At 38.8% G+C, this 20,694-nt stretch overlaps 1 protein-coding gene across 1 annotated transcript in view; it reads right to left on the minus strand.

Annotated features, from left to right (window-relative positions):
* sestd1 (SEC14 and spectrin domains 1) overlaps positions 1 to 20,694 on the minus strand; it is a 32,131-nt gene that overhangs the window by 5,983 nt on the left and 5,454 nt on the right. Inside the window, exons 5-16 of the mRNA XM_033986585.2 lie at positions 20,550 to 20,663; positions 10,899 to 11,012; positions 10,734 to 10,828; positions 9,940 to 9,995; positions 7,634 to 7,702; positions 7,125 to 7,282; positions 3,918 to 4,040; positions 3,598 to 3,792; positions 2,484 to 2,598; positions 1,607 to 1,772; positions 1,139 to 1,220; positions 316 to 438 (exon numbers count right to left, since the gene is read on the minus strand). Coding sequence (XP_033842476.1) covers positions 316 to 438; positions 1,139 to 1,220; positions 1,607 to 1,772; positions 2,484 to 2,598; positions 3,598 to 3,792; positions 3,918 to 4,040; positions 7,125 to 7,282; positions 7,634 to 7,702; positions 9,940 to 9,995; positions 10,734 to 10,828; positions 10,899 to 11,012; positions 20,550 to 20,663 — 1,410 coding nt within the window. The remainder of the gene's footprint in view (positions 1 to 315; positions 439 to 1,138; positions 1,221 to 1,606; positions 1,773 to 2,483; positions 2,599 to 3,597; positions 3,793 to 3,917; positions 4,041 to 7,124; positions 7,283 to 7,633; positions 7,703 to 9,939; positions 9,996 to 10,733; positions 10,829 to 10,898; positions 11,013 to 20,549; positions 20,664 to 20,694) is intronic.

The following is a 20,694-nucleotide window of genomic DNA, read 5'->3' on the forward strand; positions in this document are numbered from 1 at the left end:
CACTGAGTCTGAAGTGAATGAATAATGCACTGTAAAGCCCTTTGGTTATCATGAAAGGTGCTATATAAATCCAATGGTTAATTATTTTATTAAAATATAACTCTGCACTAGCTAATGATGACGAAACACTGTTGTAACATGGTTAAAAGCTCATAAAAGTAGATAATATCTATGTAAGGTCCTTCAAACAGCTTTTAGACACTTGAGCCTTTTGTACAACTGATATTGAAGACTTGTTATGTTATGAATCTGTTATGTTATAACATCTGAATGTTATGTTATAAATCTTTAGTACATGAGATTTGAAAGCCTCACCTGAGCAACATCCACAAACTTGCGGTGTTTGTCCAGCATGGTCCTGGTCTCCTGAGAGTCGTCTCCCAGTCGGACGTGAGTCTTCAGCAACGCATCCAGAAGCTCACCCAGCCACTCCACTGACTGCATCACACACAAGACTCAAATCATTAAGAGTACAGGCCATAAGCTATAACCAGAACATTAATAACTAGAGTGAAAGTGACAGTTATAATTTCAGGACGAGAGACAGGACTTTTAAAAATATGAACACTTGTAGCTGACCTCAAGTAGACAGTTTCACAGGCAGGGTCTGTAAAAACTGAATGAGGCCTCACCTTTGAACTCTTAGGACAGTTAAAAGAAGACTACCTGAGGACCTCAGAGTCCAAGAGGGCTCATATGATAAAAGCAGACCAGATAAATAAATATTACTGAGACAGGAAAGAGCTTGGTAAAACAATAAAAGCACCTTAAAATCAATCAGAAAGAAGAATGATCCTCACATCAGTGTTTCTGTGTGTTGCCAGTTTCAATGTGAAATCCAGTTAGTTTAACGCTAAAATGCCTCTCTCTGATCTGAATGGTCACTACCTAAACCTCAGCTACTGAAGCCAATCATTATTCATTGCTAATGCAGCTTCTGCAGCTCAGTGAGTGAATTCTGGAGGTTCTGAGTTTTCACATGAGGCATAGCCTGTCCATATACTGAGAATGAGTAAAACTTGTATGTGTCCTCTATCTGTGGGTTAAGGCACTGGAAACCCAGGTTCAGTTGTGATTGTAGTACAGTTGGTAAACCAATAAAGGCTAGGTAGGCTACTTTGAATTTCATGTTTCTGACCTGTAAAGCATCCTCTTCACACTTGAACAATTGGACCATCTGTAGCATTTTGAGCCTCCTGACGTCCACCATGTCTTCACACCTGAGGAAAACAAACATTTTGTCAAGTAGCAAAATCAAGTTACTTTTTATAGCCTGAGTTGATCTTAAGTACATTGTGCTTTAGATGCATGAAAAATCTCTCTGAGCTCTATCTATTCATTCATGATTCTTTTACTGATACTCTGTGATGGTGAGCACTAATTGTACAATATTTTTAGTGGATCAATATATACAGTGAGTGAGTGAGTACTTTTTCTTTGTACTAGTGGGGACTTTTTTGCTTTTTTTCTCCACTCACTGTATGTTATTACACTGTATGTGTAATAAGTTATGTATTCCACTTATCAAACTGCCAACTGTGCATCGATTGTGTTTATTCTTGGTCTCTTATTTGTTTATGTTCAGTGGTGGGTGTTGAGTTCTGACCTTTGCTTGCGGAGCTGCATCTCATCCATGACCGCTTGAATCTGCTGGACATTCCCCTGCTGCTCCTCCGACGCCCCGTCTGCTTCCTCTACAGGCCACGCCGTCTGCCCACACATCTGCTCCAGCAACAATGCCCCCTTCTGCCGCAGCGACGTCAGGCCCGCCTCTGACAAATGACAAAAGCACAAATAATAAGATATGGGCTTTTTTTATCGATATTTATGAAGGGGAACCTAATGAGAGCACTTGGGCTTCCCTTTTAATGGGTGCCCTGTTTAAAATACAATACAAACAGAAAAAACAAAACAAATAAGTATATAAATCCCTATAAACATGAAAAACAGGAGCAGGTGTAAGTATAAAAGTTCGTTACCAGTTTATTAAATAACAATTGTCACCAACGTCTCCATGTTTGTTTGCTTTTTCTTGAAGTGTATTCCATTTTTGTGAAGCAAAACAGTTAAACGCCCTCTTGGTCAGAGAAAACAAAACAAGGATAGAACTAGGAGTTAAAGGGCTCTGCCAGATTTTTTCCCATGTCTTTGAGCAAATACATCTTGCTCCAGTACAGATATTGGCTGTCTGTCTGCATCAAATTACTAAGTGTTGGCAGATAATCAGGAAGTGTGCATTAGCATGGTAATTATTGCCAACTACTGTCACGGTAAAACTCCACTCTCATGTCTGAGAGTTTTCAAAACCGCTTAAAAAGTCATCACAGAGAATAATTATGATGCTCAGAATGTATAAGGAATAACCTTAGGCCACTGCAAATATATTTTTAAGACAGTAAAAATCAGGTATAGCACATAAATGTAATACAAAATTAAAATAACATGCTCAAATGTGACACACTTTAGGATGTACAGTCACGCACCCACAGTCTGCAGCTTCTCCTCCAGCATTTTCAGATTCTGTTGGATGGCAGCTCCATCAGCCGGAGCCACGTCTGCACAGAGCATGCCCAGAAGACTGTCCAGCTGCTGGGACAGCTGTGGGGAGACAACACACTTAACCATTTATTGTCCATAGAGTTACACTAGCACACTTTTATCATGACGTCTGACTGTGATGGAAAGGCTTTTCCTCAAACTGGAGATCTGTTTAATGTATTGGTGTGTCTTTCCATGTCAAGATATAATTTTATGTTATACAATTATTCTAGTACTTATTATCAATATCTGCATCAATTAATTCTAGTACTTAATTAGTTCAAGTAGCACCAGGTAACATTTCTGGTGGAGAGTCCAGCACCTGCTCGTCTCCATAAGATGTTACTGTTTTTCCTAGAATGTTTCTCAGTATGGCAGTAAATGTAGAAATCTCAATGAGGACAAACAGGTGACAGCACAAAGCCATGTTACTGGTCAAATCTGTGGAGAGGCACCGATAACCAATAGATAAGTTTCATGGTTAAGCTCTAAAGCCGCTCCGTAGGTTTTGATATCAAGTTGGGTTTGAGTATGCTTCAGTTTCAATAATGTGGTCTTATATGCCACACAAATTATTTTGAAAGGGAAACAAACTAGTCTGAAATAACAGTATGTTTGACAGGGACTGGCAATATATTTGTTCTAAAAATAGGGTTTCCCCTCATATCATATCAGTCCAATATTTAAAATGTAGCCAATATTTGGAACCAATATTTCTCCTGGCACTGCCTCAGTCTCTGTTTGCCCATGTGCCATTCTCAGTTTTTCCTTGATACATCAGATTGGCTTAGGTTTAGGCAGTTAAGCCGCAGTTATGTAGTTAGAATTTTACTGTATCTAATTGGATTTTATAAACCTAACTGATATTTTCCAATACAGAGATCATCAGCCACAGCAGCAAGTCAAATATTGGATGATAGTATTGGTAAAAGAAATAAATAAATATTCGATCATTTCCAGTGTTTGATAATAATATTGGTTATGTGCTTTTGTAATTAATACTTCTATTGTATCACGATCCTCTCCATAAAAAGGAGACACCAGTGCACATGAGCCTACCTCTTGTGCGGTGCTGTGAAAGCTGTGTGCGGCCTGCAGGACGTTCTGCCTGGTCTCCAGCTGAGCGGCCTGTCTGTAACACACGTCACTGAGCTGCTGCTGGAGAGACTTGAGCTCAGCTACCTCCTCCTCCTCTCCCGCACTGAGGAGGGCGCCGATCTGCTGGTTCAGCTCCACGTACACCGCAAACCACTCCTGTCAAGAGGCACACGCATGCAGAGCACAAAGGGTAAGGGGGTGGGCACAGTCACTTTACTTAGAACTGCGGTACTTTGCTTTGTGTTGTGGTATTGTAGTTTTCTTAGTGCAGTAGTACTCACGCTGTGCTGGCTCTCGATCTCCTCGTGCTTCTGCTGCAGAGCCTGTGCAGCCCTAATGGAGTCCCCTATGGCCTGATGGGATTTGAGAAGTTCAGAACCTGGGCCCTGGAGCCACGTCACCACCTTGAGAATGAGAAGACAACTATCAGAAAGTGTTTGGATTGTTTGGCGAAGTGTCAAGGCCTGGTTTAGTGATTCACATGTACTTATGGGTCCCGCAATTTTGCCATACTCTGACCCGTCCAGCCGATGCATCGGCTTTTTATTTAGTTTTTCTGGTTCAGGCTGAAAAGTTCCTGAAAGCACTAAACTGGTAACAATATGTAGCTCCTTGCGCAATAAATGATTTTAGGAGTTCATAGAACATAGACAAATAATAATTTAAAACAAACAAGGGTTTGACTTTCACATCCCATTCTCTTGCTCTCTCTCTTTCTCTTGTTCACACCTAAATGCACAGATGCCATGACATGTGAGATAGCAGTCAGGCTATGAAATGATCATTTCTTGGCCAGCTCCCATCTGCACATAACCTGCAGGACCCATCTATACCCCAAATAAAAAAGGCACTCGAGAGGGAAGCGGTTAACTTTACACATCCAAAATGTAGCCACCACAAACTCTTTTCCTCTTCAATACAAAGATTGTTTGGATTCTCAATCCCCTGAGCTTCTGCACTGATAAATATTTATACATCTTCAAGACTGGCTCACCAGGCTACTTCATATGTGGTCTGGAAAATTGCAAATTGCTTTCAAAGAAAAAGTAGCAGAAATGATTCATTATTCATCACACTACACTGTTGCAAAGCACATTCCCACTTGCACTTAGCGACCCGTGTGTGTTATTCACAGTGGTAGTGGGAGTATTTATGGCACATGGATGCACATTTGTACGGACGTATATATGCACCGGTAAGTGGCACATGTATGAACAGGGCCACAGGCACAAATCCTGATCTCCAAACTCACAAATGTCACAACATGCTGTAAACTATCATGTCCTCCAGCACCGCCGTCTGACCTGGAAACTCCACTCAGACACATACTGATGCATATTCATCATAGCATCTTTGACAAATATGTAAAAAGTATGTACATCTATACATTTTTTAAGAGCTACTGCAGAACTGTGTCCTGCTCTCTCATGGTACACACAATAGATGTATCAGAAAGCTTATAACTAGATGATGGAAAGTGAGGCAAATTATATATTGAAATACATTTTCATTTGTTTTAATAAGAAACACAAATTAAAAATTGTGATGTATCAATATGAAGGAACTAAGAAGTGATTTGTTTTTTATCCTGTTGCCCAGTCCTAATTTCAAGTATATTTTGATAAGGAAGTTATTTAAAAGGTACAGTATGTAACTTTCTGGAGGTAGCATGACTCTGTGGAAATAGAAAGTTAAACCATACTTTGGACATTCTCCTTGGAAATAGATACGCTTTATGGAATATTTGTGGAATTTGTGGAATATTATGCAAGCCCACTCACGAGTGTAGCCTTTGGATGAAAAGTTACATACTGTGGCTTTAACAAGATTAAAAGTTCAAAAAGGCCCTGTAAAATGTGTAGGAGACATTTACAGGAATGACTGGTGGAGAATTGCACATTACTTCAAGATCTTTGGGGTCAGAAAGACTCAAACGGCATCTTTACTAAAAAAAAAAAAAGGATCATACAAATACTGGATTATGGTTGCAATGATTAATAGTGGATTAGTCACAATTATTCTGATAAATTTATTAAAACATTTTAATACTCATTGTAATTATTTTCAATCTAGAAAATGTCAGCTAGCTATTCCTACCTTCATCTTGATAAAAAATAAGATTAAAATCCCTAAATGTACAATAGAAATAATCATTTGACTAGTCGACTGATCGAAAAAATAATTAAAATAAATTCAAACTGCAGCCTTATACTGGCTTTTTACATTTGGAGCTTTGCCCAGTTGTTTCTGATCAGTTTCATGTAATTATCCAGTCTTTTAATCTCCGTCTGCTTGTACATTCTTGTGGGCTGTAAACCGCTGACCCCCGACCCCTGGACCAGCACACACAGTTGATTACACATGTGTGAATGGATGTGGTATTATGTGGTCTGAAGCCGCCGGGCCTGATGGGTAAGTGCCGGGGCTGATGGGTAAGGGCCTGTGTTGGAGAGGAGCTTGAGGACAGAGGCTGGAGGATTGTGGGTCAGAGCTGGAGGGGGTTAGCCTAGTTCTGAGATCCAGGAAAGAAGAACTGAGGGATGGGGATAATGACCGGAGGATATTTGGAGGGAAGATTGACATTTTGGGGTTTGTTGCTATGGCTAAGTAAGCTATAGCGATATCACTGATTATGTCTTTCATTCATTTTAAAAGTCTCAAAAAATCTTATAATAAGGAGATTTTAAGTGTGAATGTAACCACAGCCATTGTTGCATCTTCATTCTAAATTCTTATAATAAAAATTACAATTTAGGATACTAGTATGTATTATTTCGTCCAGTTGAGCTAGAGGAAGAGACGGAGAGATATTTTGAACATAAAATCAAATATAGTTAGATTTTGACTCTCTTTCTCTTTACTTTTTGGAAAATGAACAAAGACTTGGCGAACAAAAAAAAACAAAAACAACAAAGTGACTTTTAAAATGTTTTTCATGAATCTAAAAATGACTTTTATCAGTGCAATTTAACGTAACTGATTAACACTTCCTCCAAAGTCTTGCATCTGCTCCAAACCACATGCTTTTTCTGACAAAGGATTGGCTGTAGACCTGTCTATTTTAAAAAAACAAACAAGCTTATCATTGATGTGAAACAAATTCTGATTTAATAAAACTGTATTAATTTTACACCCTTAAAAAACACTCCTAGTTTAGTTTTAGTCATTTGTATCACTCTATATCTTGTTTGCATATCTAAATTGAATGCAGTCACTGTTAGGGCTGCAAGATTAATCACAAACAAATATAAACTGCAATTTGACTTTTGAAGTACTGTAATTTCCTCCACAAACAAACAAAATCTCCTGTTTTATTCTGCAGAAAAAACGCTAACCCTGTAGCAAATCTTATCGCAATGCTTGTCAGAAATATTAAAATTACATATTTGATCCTAAATCACTCAGTCCTACCATACTGTCATTTCAATTCTCTATCCATGGTCTTCACCCTGTGTGTCTAAGTGTGCTTGTGCACTACGTTTCCTCACCTGCATGACCTTGGTGTGGATGTCCTCCAGCTGGCTCCTCTTGCTCCTCTGCCTGCACAGCTCCTGGTACCTGGTGTACTGCTCTCTCAGGGAGTCCAGCAGCTTCATCACCTGAGGCTGGGCTAGAAGCTCCTCCTCCATAGGACACCACGCCGGTCCTGAGGATAATATACAACAGACATTTGACGCTGGGGCTGAAGTACTATTTTTCAAACCATGAAAGGAGGAATGAGGTATTTAAGTCTTTTCAACGTACAGCTTTAGAACAGAACAGACAGAAAAGTGAAGCAGGGTGGACCACTATTACACAACACAGGCTCTCATCCCAAAGTGAGACGCATCAGGCTCTTCCAAGTTTTGCAATCAATAAAATGCCAGATGTATAGAGTGTTTATGCAATATGTACACACAAATATTCATTCTTACAAGAATTAAGCTTTACTGGAGGTCTAAAACACTACCAATAATTTGCCGTTACAGTTTACAATCAGGCACAGTGTCCTCCTCACCTCCAGGCCCTACTCCCCCCTCAGAGCCGTTGAACCTCCTCTGCTGGAGCTCGGACAGCAACTCATGACCTGGAACAGGAAGACAAAAAGACAACTCAAAAAACAATCATTACACTGTAGAACAGAGGGACGGCAAGAGGGAGGGAGGGAGAGACAGACAGAGAGAGAAAGGAAGGAACAGAGGGAGGGAGAGAGCAGTGCAGAACAGAGTGGCGCACGCACAAACACAAGCAAAAAACTATTATTAAACTGTAGAAGAGACGGGGGGGGGGGGGATAGAGAGAGGAAAGGAGAGGAGGGAGAAGAGAGGGAGGGAGGCAGGGAAAGGAGGCCAAAACACATGTGGCACACACACAAAGACAACCAGCAAGACAATAATTAAACTGTTGGGAGGGACAGAGAGAAAGAGGAAAGGAGAAGAGAATGAGGAGAAGGAGGGAGAGAGGAAAAGAGAGAGGGGGAGAGGGAGGGAAAGGTAGAAAGCAAAGGAGAGAGGATGGAGAGAGGGAGAGTGGACAAGATGGAGGGAATGATGGAAAAGAGGAGAGAAAGGAGGATCACTGTGGAACATGCACAAAGACAACAAGCGAGACAGTTATTAGACTTTAGAGGAGAGGGAGGGAGAGGACGGGAGAAAGTGCGAGAAAAAGGGGGAAGAAGAGAGAGAGGGAGGAAGAGTAAGAATAAGAGAAAGGAGGACAGACCAGGAACATGCACAAAGACAAATAAAAAGACAATTATTGGACTGTAGAGGAGAGGGAGGGAAAGACTGAGCGAAGGAAGGAAAGTAGAAGAAATTATTAGACTGCAGAGTAGACGGAGAGATGAAGAGGAGGGAGGACGGAGGAGAAGAGTGGATGGAGAGAATGAGATAGGTGTACAGAAGCAAGAGAGGGAAGGACAGGATGTGGGAGAGAGAGAGGAAGAGAGGAAAAGAGGGAGAGAGAAAGAGTTTTGCACGGTTGTTCTGCCCATACTGTATACATTCAGTCAAACTCTATTTTATATTTACCTTTTTTTAATGAAGGCCTTCATTTTTTCATTTTATCATAGCTCATATTTACCATTATTGTTCTTTGTTTTATGTTGCGCCTTAAAACTGAAGCAAGTTCCTGGTTTGTGAATTCTGCTCACTGACAATAACATTAAAGCTTATTCTGATTGTAAGAGACAGGAAGAGAGAGAGGAAGAGAGGGATTGAGAGCAGGACAGAGAGAGAGAAGAGAGGAAGAGAGGGATGGAGAGGAGGAGAGGAAGGAGTAGAGAACAGAGTGGCACCACGTACAAAGAGGCTCTTCTCACACACTCACAAACAGCACACAGAGGAGCTGAGGACTGAAGCGCTAATGTCAGAACAGCACTGGAAACACCCAGACAACTGAAGGAGCTGGAGTCCAAGTCAGACAGAAAAAACACTAATGATTCTTGGTTTGTAATTCGTGTTTTAATAGCTGCTCCTCTGTGTAGTGGCTGTTAGGTTCAACATCCAGGGATTAAAATTAAGTGGCATTTCAAGCTGCAACAACTAAATGGAGAAATCACAAATACTGAAAAGAAAAAAATGCTCCATAACTTTATAGAATTTAACTTTATACAATTACACAGGTGTTAACTTGGCCGGCTGACATTACCGACCTCTTGTCACAAAGTTTGCTACGACTGCTTGTCTAAGGATGGGCAGTGTCAATACAGAATCATTCATTTTTTGGGGGGCTGCCCCAGTCTCCATATGTCCCTGTGTCCATGTATCATTCCCAGTTTGTCCTCAGTGCATCAGATTTGTCTTTTTGAACAGACTCATGAGTAACCATGGAAACAGAAGAGCGTTATATGGCTCTATGTTTATATATGTGTAACTAATAATTTCATATTTGGATTTTATCTTTTCACTTTTATAAAAATAATAAATAATTTGTGATCTGTACTTCAATGTAAAATAAATTTGTGGAGCTTGCTACGGATTTTAAAAGCTAAATATTGACATCGGAAAATAGTGGTTGTTGCTAAAGCAGCAGAACAAAAATCGGTATAGGATAAAAAAAATATATATAAAAACAATTGTAAAACTGTAAAAATCCATATCGACCCATCGCTAACTGCTCCTATATTGATTTACTCATTATAAGCTTGGCTAAACCCAAGCCCAGCAGAGCAGTTCTAGTCTCTTTGTTTCCTCTGTATTTAAAGACAGAAATGCACCTCGAAACATTATGGACACAGAATTTGGATTTGTTGAGGCTAAACTTAATCCCATTGTGGCTGGATCGTGCGAGGATTTAAAGGGGCAGTGTGTGGCTGATATTTACCGCTCTGGAGGACAGTTTCAGGGTCAAATGACGGCAGCAGGTTACAGTCCGCTGGTCTGTAGAACAAACAAGATTTGGTTATATTAGTGTAAAAATGTTGAATGAAATAATATATATATATATATTTTTATCATTCTTTAAACAATTTCTAAAAGAGGTTTAAACAAAAGGCATGTAAGATTTTTATTTAAAATTTCATAAACTTGTCCTGTGTGTCAGCAGCTGTGTCCCCAGATACAAGGTAAACTTGTTAAATCAAATTTAGCGTTTACTGATAATAATTGTAATGCTGATTCAATTGCCTTATTTTACAAAAGCACTGGACATGTTGTCCCAATTATTTGTTATTTTGGTTCTCAAGATTATCCAAGCCAAAAGCAGAATGAGCCTCATGAGTCTCTCATTTGGGTTCCCAGGTTCAATATTGAAATCCAATTAGTTCAAAAGTAAAAGTCTTCTCTCTGATCTGAATCATCACCTAAACACCAGCACCTGCAGCCAATCATTAGTCAGTGCTTTTTTTTTAAGAATTGTAGCTTCTACCCATGTATTTCAAGAAAGACTATGTAAAAAGCTGTATTGTAGTGATTTTTTGTGTCTAAAAGGCTTTAATTGCCGTCATAAATGTCAGAAGTTTGATATTTAATATAGTACAATTAATTTTAGACCAAAAATGTAAATCTGTTTATTTACTAGTCAAACTAAATACAAGGGATATATTTCTTGCAATAATGATAATGTTTTTTTGTTTTATGGTACAACCCTATTTGACTTTTTAATATTGTTCTCCGTACTTGTCTTTGTCCAATGCACTGCTCTTGTCTGTTTCATTGATGATTGACAGCTCATCCAGGAGGGAGGTGGACTCTTTGGTGAACTTCTCAAACACCTAAGAAAATAAATTCATAAGTCATAGAGCCAGAAGAATACCAATTGTCCCAGTTAAAGTGCATCTGTACCAGTCTTTTGCCGAGCCAGTCGCTGTGGTCGTAATCCAGCGTCCCTCCGAAGTCGTCTGTGAGCTGGCACGGCTCAATGTACCGGGTCAGCTTATTGGCCGAAACTAAGATCACCTGACAGGAAACAAAGCAAGACCAAGCATTAACAATTTAACAAGGTGCAGACAACATTGTAAATAGTTCCAACTAGAATCTATCAATTTTCTACCCTAAAAGCTGGGATACCTGACTTCTAAACCCTGGAGAGATTTGGCACATTGTTAAAGTCCTCATGCATGAATTTTTGGGCATGTGCATAACTTTAGAACAGCAAAGTGAAACCAAGATGAACCACCCAAGTGTAGCCAATCAGAGCGCTGCTTTTAGAGCTTACTTCCTGCTTTATGAGAGATAAAATTGTTTATTATAGCTGACAGTTAGACAGTGCACAGCTGTTTGATTTTGTCACAAAGTGCTGCTTTTACAATTGTCTCTTCGGGGGAATACATAAAATTTACTCATTTACAAACAAAAGCAACCATGCAGCAATGTGACCGGCATGCTAATATGGATACTTTGCAGCTAATGTGTTTCCCTGGGGCTGTGACGCTAGCTGTAGACACTACTCTGTATGAAGCTCTGTTACTCAAGTTAAACTTTAATCTGAGGCTTATTTTAACACAATTTCACCCTAAAGACCTGTCTTAGTTGGAACTACAACAGGTGACTCTCTGACACATAAAATTACAGTCACAAGCTAGCTAGTATTAGCCAACAGTTTTTCAGTTAGTCCCTCTCATCTGTATAGTTGAAAATCAAACAGCTAAACATGACAATCAACACTTGTATCGATCACAGGCTCCTGAAAAAGTGTCATTTAAATGCGTTTTGTGTTTGAGTTTTCAGATAATCTTCTGTATCACCATGGTAACTGCTGAGCATTCCACCATAGAAATACATGTAGAACACCCCCAGTCACTTCAAAGTATCGATACACAGTCGCAGAAATGCAGAAGTGAGTCGAATAGTGGTTTATGAGCTTAAAGACTGCATGTTTATTTTCTTTTATGTAAATATCAGGGGTAAACTGGAAAGGAGTGATTCTGAGTGATTTACCGAGAAGTCAATTTTCTCTTTTAAATCTCAAAACTGCAGTCTAATCATAACTATAAATGTCGTATGCACTTTCTAATCAACTACTCTTGCCCAAAGACTAAATAACATACAGAGGTCAAGTGCGAATCTAAGGGCCAATTAGTCAATCTTCTAATGCGCCACAAAAGAGTGAGGCAGTTTAGATAAGGCTAAAAGCAATAGCTCCTAAAATTATCATAAATTATCATAATGAAGTTGGTGATGGTGTAGGAGAAGCAGTGTTTCTGGAATACCACCCAATGACATCATGAGGTGGACTGAAATAAATAACAGTGTACCAATTTAGATAAGTTATGCTTTTGCTTTAATACATTTATGTCAACATATTTTGTCCACTTCCACACCAGCCCCACACACGTCTCTGCAGGATCTTTGTAAGGGGCTCAAACTGGGTCACAGCTGAGTCTCCAGTCTCACCAGTGACCGCTAAATTAGGCACAAGCAGCCTTTGTAATTAATGGCCAACCCCTGTATGTGTAGCCCTGTGCGCTGCATATAGAACAACTAACAATTTTATGACTGAGAAAGTGGCAGAGGAACAATATGGCAGCTTTTCAACTTTTAATGCAAAACACGTTTATCCAGTTTACTCCAAATTCTAAATTATTTCCCAGATGTTGGAATGTTGGAAAGGTCTGGTTGGATTTTTTAAAAACTAGTCCCTTCTTCTTGATGGAAAGAATTCATTTGAAATTCACTTTAAAATGTGAATTGTGACGCCAAATAAAATCTATTGAAGTGAGCAATATCTTTTTCAATCCATCAGAAATATGACTGTAGTTAGAAGGCACAATATTAAGCAATTTTCTGATCTATGTTAGAATGTCTCATCAAAAACATACTCAGAATTGTTTGGATTTGTCTGTTAAACATCTGTGAATGAAACAAGACACGAGTTCTTCTCTGGTTTTGAGGAGGTAACAACATTATAACCTGCTTAAAGCTCACAAGAGTCTATTTTGTGTAATATAGGACCTTTAAAAGGGACTGTATGAGGACCTATATATGTAAAAGTAGCTCTAGGATTAAAATGAGATGACTGTGAGCGATTTTAACCTTGAATCAGGAAGTAATGCTGGTGCGCGGTTAGCATTCTAGTTGTTGTTAGCATTGATGTAACAGAACAAATACCTCTCTAGTCATGAAAAGTGCTAATAAAGTCATTATGGTGAACAATTAGGATTCTAGGGATGTGAGGAATATTAATGTTTAAATCGCTGTAGACTTTTACATGAAATACAGTTGTCCCTCGCTATACCGCGGTTCACCTTTTGCGACCTTGCTGTTTCGCAGATTTTTTAAGTACAATTTTACATGCTTTTTTACAGCATCTGAACGCACACTCTGTTCTGCGTCCTGATTGGCTAAGGGACTGTAGACCATTGTCCATCAAATCAATCTCCTCCGTGCAGTACAGAATGTGTTCACACAAATTTACATAAATGTTGATTGACACTAAAGTGGAGCGGCACCAGGACGAAGAGGCACGGTCAGAGGAACTGTGAAATACATGTGAGTCACTATTAATTCATTAAACAAGAGAGAAATGTGAGAAAATGTTAATGCCTGTCTGAGAAAAGTGTATAAAGTGTGTGGTGAGGAGTTTTATAGCTTTAAAGCATATATAATTGTAAAAAATAAAGCTGATACTTCGCAGATTTCGCCTATTGCAGAACGTGACCCTGTGCAAAAAATGTGAAAACCAACTACACTGGTTCCTTGTTTATCAGATTAGTTGGTACTTTTCTTATCATAAACTTGATTTTCCAATTTCTAATATCTTAAAAACATCAATATAATTGAATTTGATTACATTTTTAATAATAGTACAGATTTACTGCATTATTAGTGTTACTAGTTTTGTGTGTGTGAGTGTGTGTTTGCAAATGCCAGTGGAGAGACAATCTTTCCGAGATATTTGACACCGGTCCGTCCTTACTGGCTGATTTATTCTTGCATTACTTTCCTTTCGACATCCCATAATAGGTTGCTCCATTGCATGATATGAACCTTTATAGCTCCTGTGTCCCCGTAGAGTACTCTGAAATCTGAGCCGGTCTTTGGTAGCACTCCGGTACACTAGAATATACTATGGAAGCAGATGGTTGGCCTAACAACACTACACCCGCTTTGACCCACATTTAGTTGGACTTACTACGGTTGCCATGGAGACGGGAGGAGACGGTGGATTTCCAAGTGTAGTTTTTGGGAAGGATCAGATAGTAGAATTAGGGTGTGATTATAACATGCTATGGGGAGGATTAAATTTTGGAGCGATTTGGTTTTAGGAATGGAATGAAACAGCCAATGGTGCATTTTTATGTTTTTTTTTTCTAATTAGGCCCTATTACTTGGTTTGGTGGGATAGTACTACTGTCTAAATTGTAAAACTATGATAAGTACGTCAGTATAATGTTAACAAGGGTAACAGTTATGGAAATACCTCTACGTATGTCATATCTGCTGTCAGTGTCCCACCAGGAAGTAAAATAATAAACTTCACCAAAATTAACACTAGAAAAAACGAGGCAATTAGGAAATATAATAATGCTAACTATGTTTTCAATTTAACATTAAACCTGGGATTTTCAAACCATGAAAAACGTACTATGTATTTAAATCTGTCTAATCTAACTAGTCCCTTGCTCTCACAAACCTCTTGGCACATCACTGTCACATGCATGAATTATTTGGTCACTAATACAGTTTTAGCTTTAGCTTTTCAGACAGAAAAGTGAGGCAGGGTTGACAGCCTGAAGAGTCAATGAGCGTTCAACATAGTGACTCACATGGCCCATGGCTCAAGTTTGGAATAAATCAAATATTTTATAATTAGATGAAGGCAGCATCTACCCGCCTGATTTTTGTCACAAAGTTCTGTTTACAAGACACAAAAGTCACAAATTTAAGAGAAAAAAGTTGGGTATTTTAGCTTTAAGTGCGAGTGTAATGTTATTAAAAATATGAAACCTTCTAGATGAAAATAGTGATGTCTTTGTTGTGGAACACATTAAGAAGACCTATTGTGCTTGTGTCTGCTATATAGTTATAATCTATGACACCCGTAAATCAGTATGTTATAATTTGGATATTTATTAAGTTGTTTTAGATTAATTTAAAAAGAAACCAGTCAGCTGACTTCTGCGTTAGAAAACTCTGGTGCCCAATGGGAGCTCACATCGCCATAAACGTCATCACAACAAAGAGCCGTGAAGGTGTCGGCCCCTCCGATGGACAGCTGCAGATCAAGCTAGCGAGCTGCAATTTTTTTCCCCCCATTTGTACCAAGATGACTACACAATGCTGCCGAATCCTATGTGTACCACAGATTTAGACAATAAAATTGGAGAATGAAGTACAGAGCAGTTGGCGTGTACTGGTGGCAGTGAAAATGGGAGTTGAAAATAAGCAATTGAAGATTGTCCAAACATGTACAAATCACTCCAAATACAACTTCAAGAGGCTAACTGAGAAGGGGAAGCAACTATAACATGGTTAAAAGCTCTGAAAAGTCTATTTTGCAAAACAGGTCTGCTTTAAGGCAGTTTGACAGAGAGTACAACACCACTCCATTTTTCGGATTGACATCTGGAACATTGACAAGCTCCAACAGAGACTTCTAATGGTTACTGAGTTTGGGGAGTGAGATCACAAATGTCTTTATAACAAATGTATGTTCAGGCATGTTCACAACTACAAACAGCGAACATACTGTTTGTCTTCAGCTTGTCAAAAGTTAAAAGGTGAAAAGATAAAAATAAGGGCTAAGTAGGAGAGTGGGTATGGGAGGTTTTGGGTGAGTTTTCATATCACATTGAGTTACATCTGCAGTCAAAATATTACAAATAGTTATTAGTTATTCCTGAAAACGAATTGATTTGCTATGAAATTATAAAACCAGTGCCGCACTATCCATTTCACCAAAAACAGATGGCAGCTTTGTGAGGGGAAAAAACTAACTATATTTAGAAATTTCCATTGAAAAAGTTCTGTGTACTGTTGAGCAATACTTTTTGAGAGTCAAAAAAGTTATCGTACTACAGTTAGCAAAAAAGTAAACTCAATTTTTAAATTTAAACCTTTATTACTGGTTCGTCAAGCACAATATAAAACTCAAAATGTGCACTGTAGAATGTATTTTGTGGAATTAATTATTGATACATGGAATGCAAATTTAAGTGATAGTATGTAACTTTCTGGAGGCGGCCTGTCATCTGCATGATTCAGATTCGATTTGACACCATAGTTTGGAACATTCTCCATGGAGATAGACAAGTTTTATGTTATACTGTAGAAGATTATGGAAACAAGATCCTCCAGGCCAAGAAATGTAGGTTTGTGAAGATGCAAATTCACTCAGATTAAGGATGAATGTTTTTCTGCATTTTTCAGTCCAATAAACACAACCATAACGGAAAAAACATGCTTTTATTACATCCTTTTTTTTACTTTTTATTTTATGAACCTACCCAACTATTAAATTTTATGCTGTTAGAGAAAGAAATTATCATTCTGGTAATGTTATTGCAAATCTGGCATATGGAAAACAAAATAGAATATGTAGCCTTAGGAAGTAGAATAAAACAGACAAAACCATATGGTGTGACAGACTCTACAAGAAATAATTTTAGTTTAAAGTTTCTAACAGATTTTCCTGCTGGTCAGTGAAGTGGCACTGGACTGGCGATTGCAACACTCTTTAAACAATGGGCCTATTCTATTACAGCTCGGGCATGTGGTGCATTCAGGAAACATTTGTCTACTACCCTCCATCTCCAGCCTGGCTGTGTAGTGATGCGTTCAGGATTCTCTGTAGTAAGCAACGCCACACCTAAGGAGCAAATGTGATAAGGACTGTTCGAGCTCACATATCGAGTGTAAGAGTCGATTTCGCTCTATATTAGGACTACATGATGTTTTCACCAAATATTAAAAAGGAGCTGTATGTAGGATTGAGATTTATTTGAAGTTTCATAAACACAACCTATCTGTGTCCTCATATCTAGACATGTTCAAACCAAATATAGCATTTACTGCTAATAATTCTAATGTTAATTTATTATCAATTATAAAAATACTGGACATTATGGCCAAGCTGCTTATGTTAGAATTTGGTGCTTTGGTTCTCAAGACGATTATCCAATCAGAAAGCAGAATGAGCATCACAGAAGTCTCTCATTTGAGTTGCCTGTTTCAATGAAGAAATTCCGTTGTTTTAAACCTAAAATGCTTCTCTCTGATCTAAATTGTCACTCCCTAAACCCAGTAGCGTGCAGTGACTTTTATGGGTAGGCAAGCAGGCGTAATGCACAAAGAGATACTAACAACAACTGCTCAGACAGGTGCCCTTATAATACAGCCTCGTGTCACAAACGTCCCCTTAAACACAGCCCTGTGTTAGAACAGCACTCACACTCACCTCACAGATGCAAATCAAAATCACGTTTTTCCTGAAGAAACGTCCCATCTTTCCCAGAAATTGAGCAGGTCCAGAACATCAAGATGTTCCTCCCCACACGAGTAATATTCCCATTATTCTGCTAACGTTGTCGTTTCATAAACACACAGGTCGCAGACACAGACCAGGCGTCTCCTAGCTGCCCCAGTCACTATCACTTTACTGCTCACTTCAGATCCTCCATTTCAAACAAACTAGCCCTGAAACTAGCTCATGTTTGATTAAATAACTGTCTGTATTTCTAAATACCATCTGATCACTAAAAACATGAAGCTAAAAGCAAATTATTACTGTCACTTGTGTGGAAAGTTGACGTCGCTGTTATTGTCTTCTGCTGCACATGTGCACACACTACAAATCTCCTGAGATGTCCAATTCCCATGGAGCTATAATTTGGGTTTATGCATCGCTGTTTGAGCTGACTGTGGTGCCCCATATGCATGTGGAAGCCTCTAAAACAATCTACTGGCTTCTCTGGTTGTAAAGCACATTGAGAGTATAGTGCCGCAAGGCCTCCGTATCAAAGCACAACCACAGAAGTTAATGAGACGTTTTGAACCGTGATTGATGCAGTCTGCTTAGAGGTCAGTAGGGTTTACTAAAGGACACCGTGACTTCAACCATGTTTCAAACAGCAGGAGACAGGATTATTTGGATATTTTTTTCAAAACTATTTAATTATACTTTTGACACAACATGATTTTAGAGGTCATTGGACAAGCTTGCCTTAACTGCTCTGAGCACACGCCACTGCCTAAATCCCAGCACGAGCAGCCAATCATTCATCAGTGTTAGTGCAGCCTCTACAGCTCAGTGAGTGAATTCTGGAGGTTCTGAGCTTTCACATGAGGCGTGACCTATCCATATACTGAGCATGAGAAAAACTTGTATGCGACTTCTATCTGCAAGTTAAGGCACTGGCGACCCAAATTGTGATTGGATTTTCGGAGCAGGGGCTACATACAGATCTTGTTCTAACATAATGATCCATGAGTGTCATAGATTATAACTATATAATGGACATAAGCATATGGTCTTCTTTAAGTCTGTACAAAAAGAGAAAAAAGCTCAAAAAGCACCAATCTAAACAAGCCCTTAAAATAAATGCAGTGATTGAAAGGACACTGTGTAGATCCGAGCGCTCACAGCTGTGGGAGATTCCTTCCTGATGTGACTCATGAGGTGTGGGGTGCTCGGGGGCAGCTGCTCTACAAACCACATACAGTCTGTTATCAACAACTGTTTCATGACTTATAATGGTGGAATTGAAGATTGGCTTTAAGGATGCACTATATAACTTTTATGATGAAAGATCTGCTGCCTGCTTGTCTCCGCGTTATTGATTTGCCTGGGATGTTGTACAGTGTGTCATGAAACTTATCCATCTCCAAGGAGAGAAGTTAGAGGTCAAGTTACAGGTCAGATCTTTGGAGAAGCCAATTCCGTGACTGTTAGGCCTGTCACAATAAATATTATATCAAATTATCGTCAATATATGAAGAATGGAACAATATTTCTCGTGGGTGCTTTTTCTTTGTACTAGTGGGAAACTTTTGGTCATTTTTCTGTTCTATGATTAGATCTGAGCTGTAGAGAATTGAAAAATAACTTCTATGACTCATAAAGCATTTCATTTGTTTATTGCAGATCCAGTTCATTAACAAAACTGTAGATATGGAATCGTTTTTTGGGGGAAATCTTACTTTAGAACTATTGTGTCAGCGGCATAAAGATATGAAATATTACTGTTTATCATCAATATTTTTTCAACCATATATCATCCTTCAAAATGTGTTATTGTAACAGGCCTACTGACAGTGAGAATGAATGTTTTTAAAGGTATTTGTAAGCTGTAAAACATTTCTATTTGAATAAATGTGAGATAGACAAGTTTAATGTCCTACTGTGAGTTCAAACATAACAATAACAGCTCAGGTGGCAGACTCTCCAAAGGGGGTCTCCAAAGTCACAAAGGGGGTATTCCATCAAAGTAACATAAGATTATCCTAAAATCCTGAGCTGAAACTAGCTCCATTTCCATCTTAAGCCTCAACTTGTTCCATTAAAGAAATAAGCAACGTCAACGGAGCAACGAAACCACTGAAAATGGGCTCAAAGTGTGATGTTTTTTATGATCTGACTGAACGAGAGAGAAGCCACAGCATGCACAGATAAAGGTTCTTCTTTTTTGACATTCGCGAAGACAAAGCTAAAATAATCTTGACAGTTAGCACGGGTTCTTGTTACTATGGCAACTCAGAGCCAACTCTGATCAGTGTCTTTGATGGACCAGAACAGAGGATTTGACAAGCCTGGTTTTCCTAAATAAGCTCGTCTTTGGCTTTAGCAAGTTTCATGGAATACCCCAATAGTGTTCCTTTAAGAGAACACACCAAAATCTGTAACATTTGTGATGTACTGCAATTTGGATTACACTTTCAATTTATTTTTAAATACATTTTAAACATGTCCAGGAGCAGTAGCCTTTGAGAGAAGAGTGGAATATGATTTGATGCACTAATCCAAGAATCATATGTATTCCAGAGTATGCTATAGATTCTTCACTTTGTATCTGACAAGCCCTAGAATATGGCATAGGACCTTGTATTCACAGACATTTCATATTTTTGGAACAACTACTCTAAGAAAAGTTGTTTCTGGAGCCAAGCAAAGACATGTTCACACAGAATCAACAACAGCAGAACAAATCAGAAAAAAATAAAAATAAGTCAGTTCATTTGTTTTTACTGACAGAGGACTGGCTGTAGACCTCTCCATTAAAAAGACCTAAGCTGAACACTGACCATTAGAAATGACTAAACCTTGAACTCAATTAAAACTCAATTAATTACACAACCCTAGTTTATAATTAGAGTCTCTCCCCCAGGTCTTATACAGAGGTCTTATGATCAGAGACAGTTGGTTTGTTCTCAGTGTCTGATAAACCAGTTTACTGCTGCTGGCTCTGGGCAAAATTTCACAATAAAAATATCAATAAGCAGATGATCTGTTGTAGCCCACGCTCAGAGTTCAATGTTGTATATTACTATGAGACCCACCTCAAAGCCCAGCCGGTCTTTCTCCTTCCAGAAGCAGAAGTGAGTGACCTTCTTGTCCCAGAACTCATCCGGTTTGACCACACAGACCAGGGACACCTCCGCCGGGATCACGTTCTGCACAACAACACTATGTTAATACACTTTT

This window comes from Periophthalmus magnuspinnatus, chromosome 21, assembly GCF_009829125.3.
Source record: "Periophthalmus magnuspinnatus isolate fPerMag1 chromosome 21, fPerMag1.2.pri, whole genome shotgun sequence".
Lineage (NCBI taxonomy): Eukaryota > Metazoa > Chordata > Actinopteri > Gobiiformes > Gobiidae > Periophthalmus > Periophthalmus magnuspinnatus.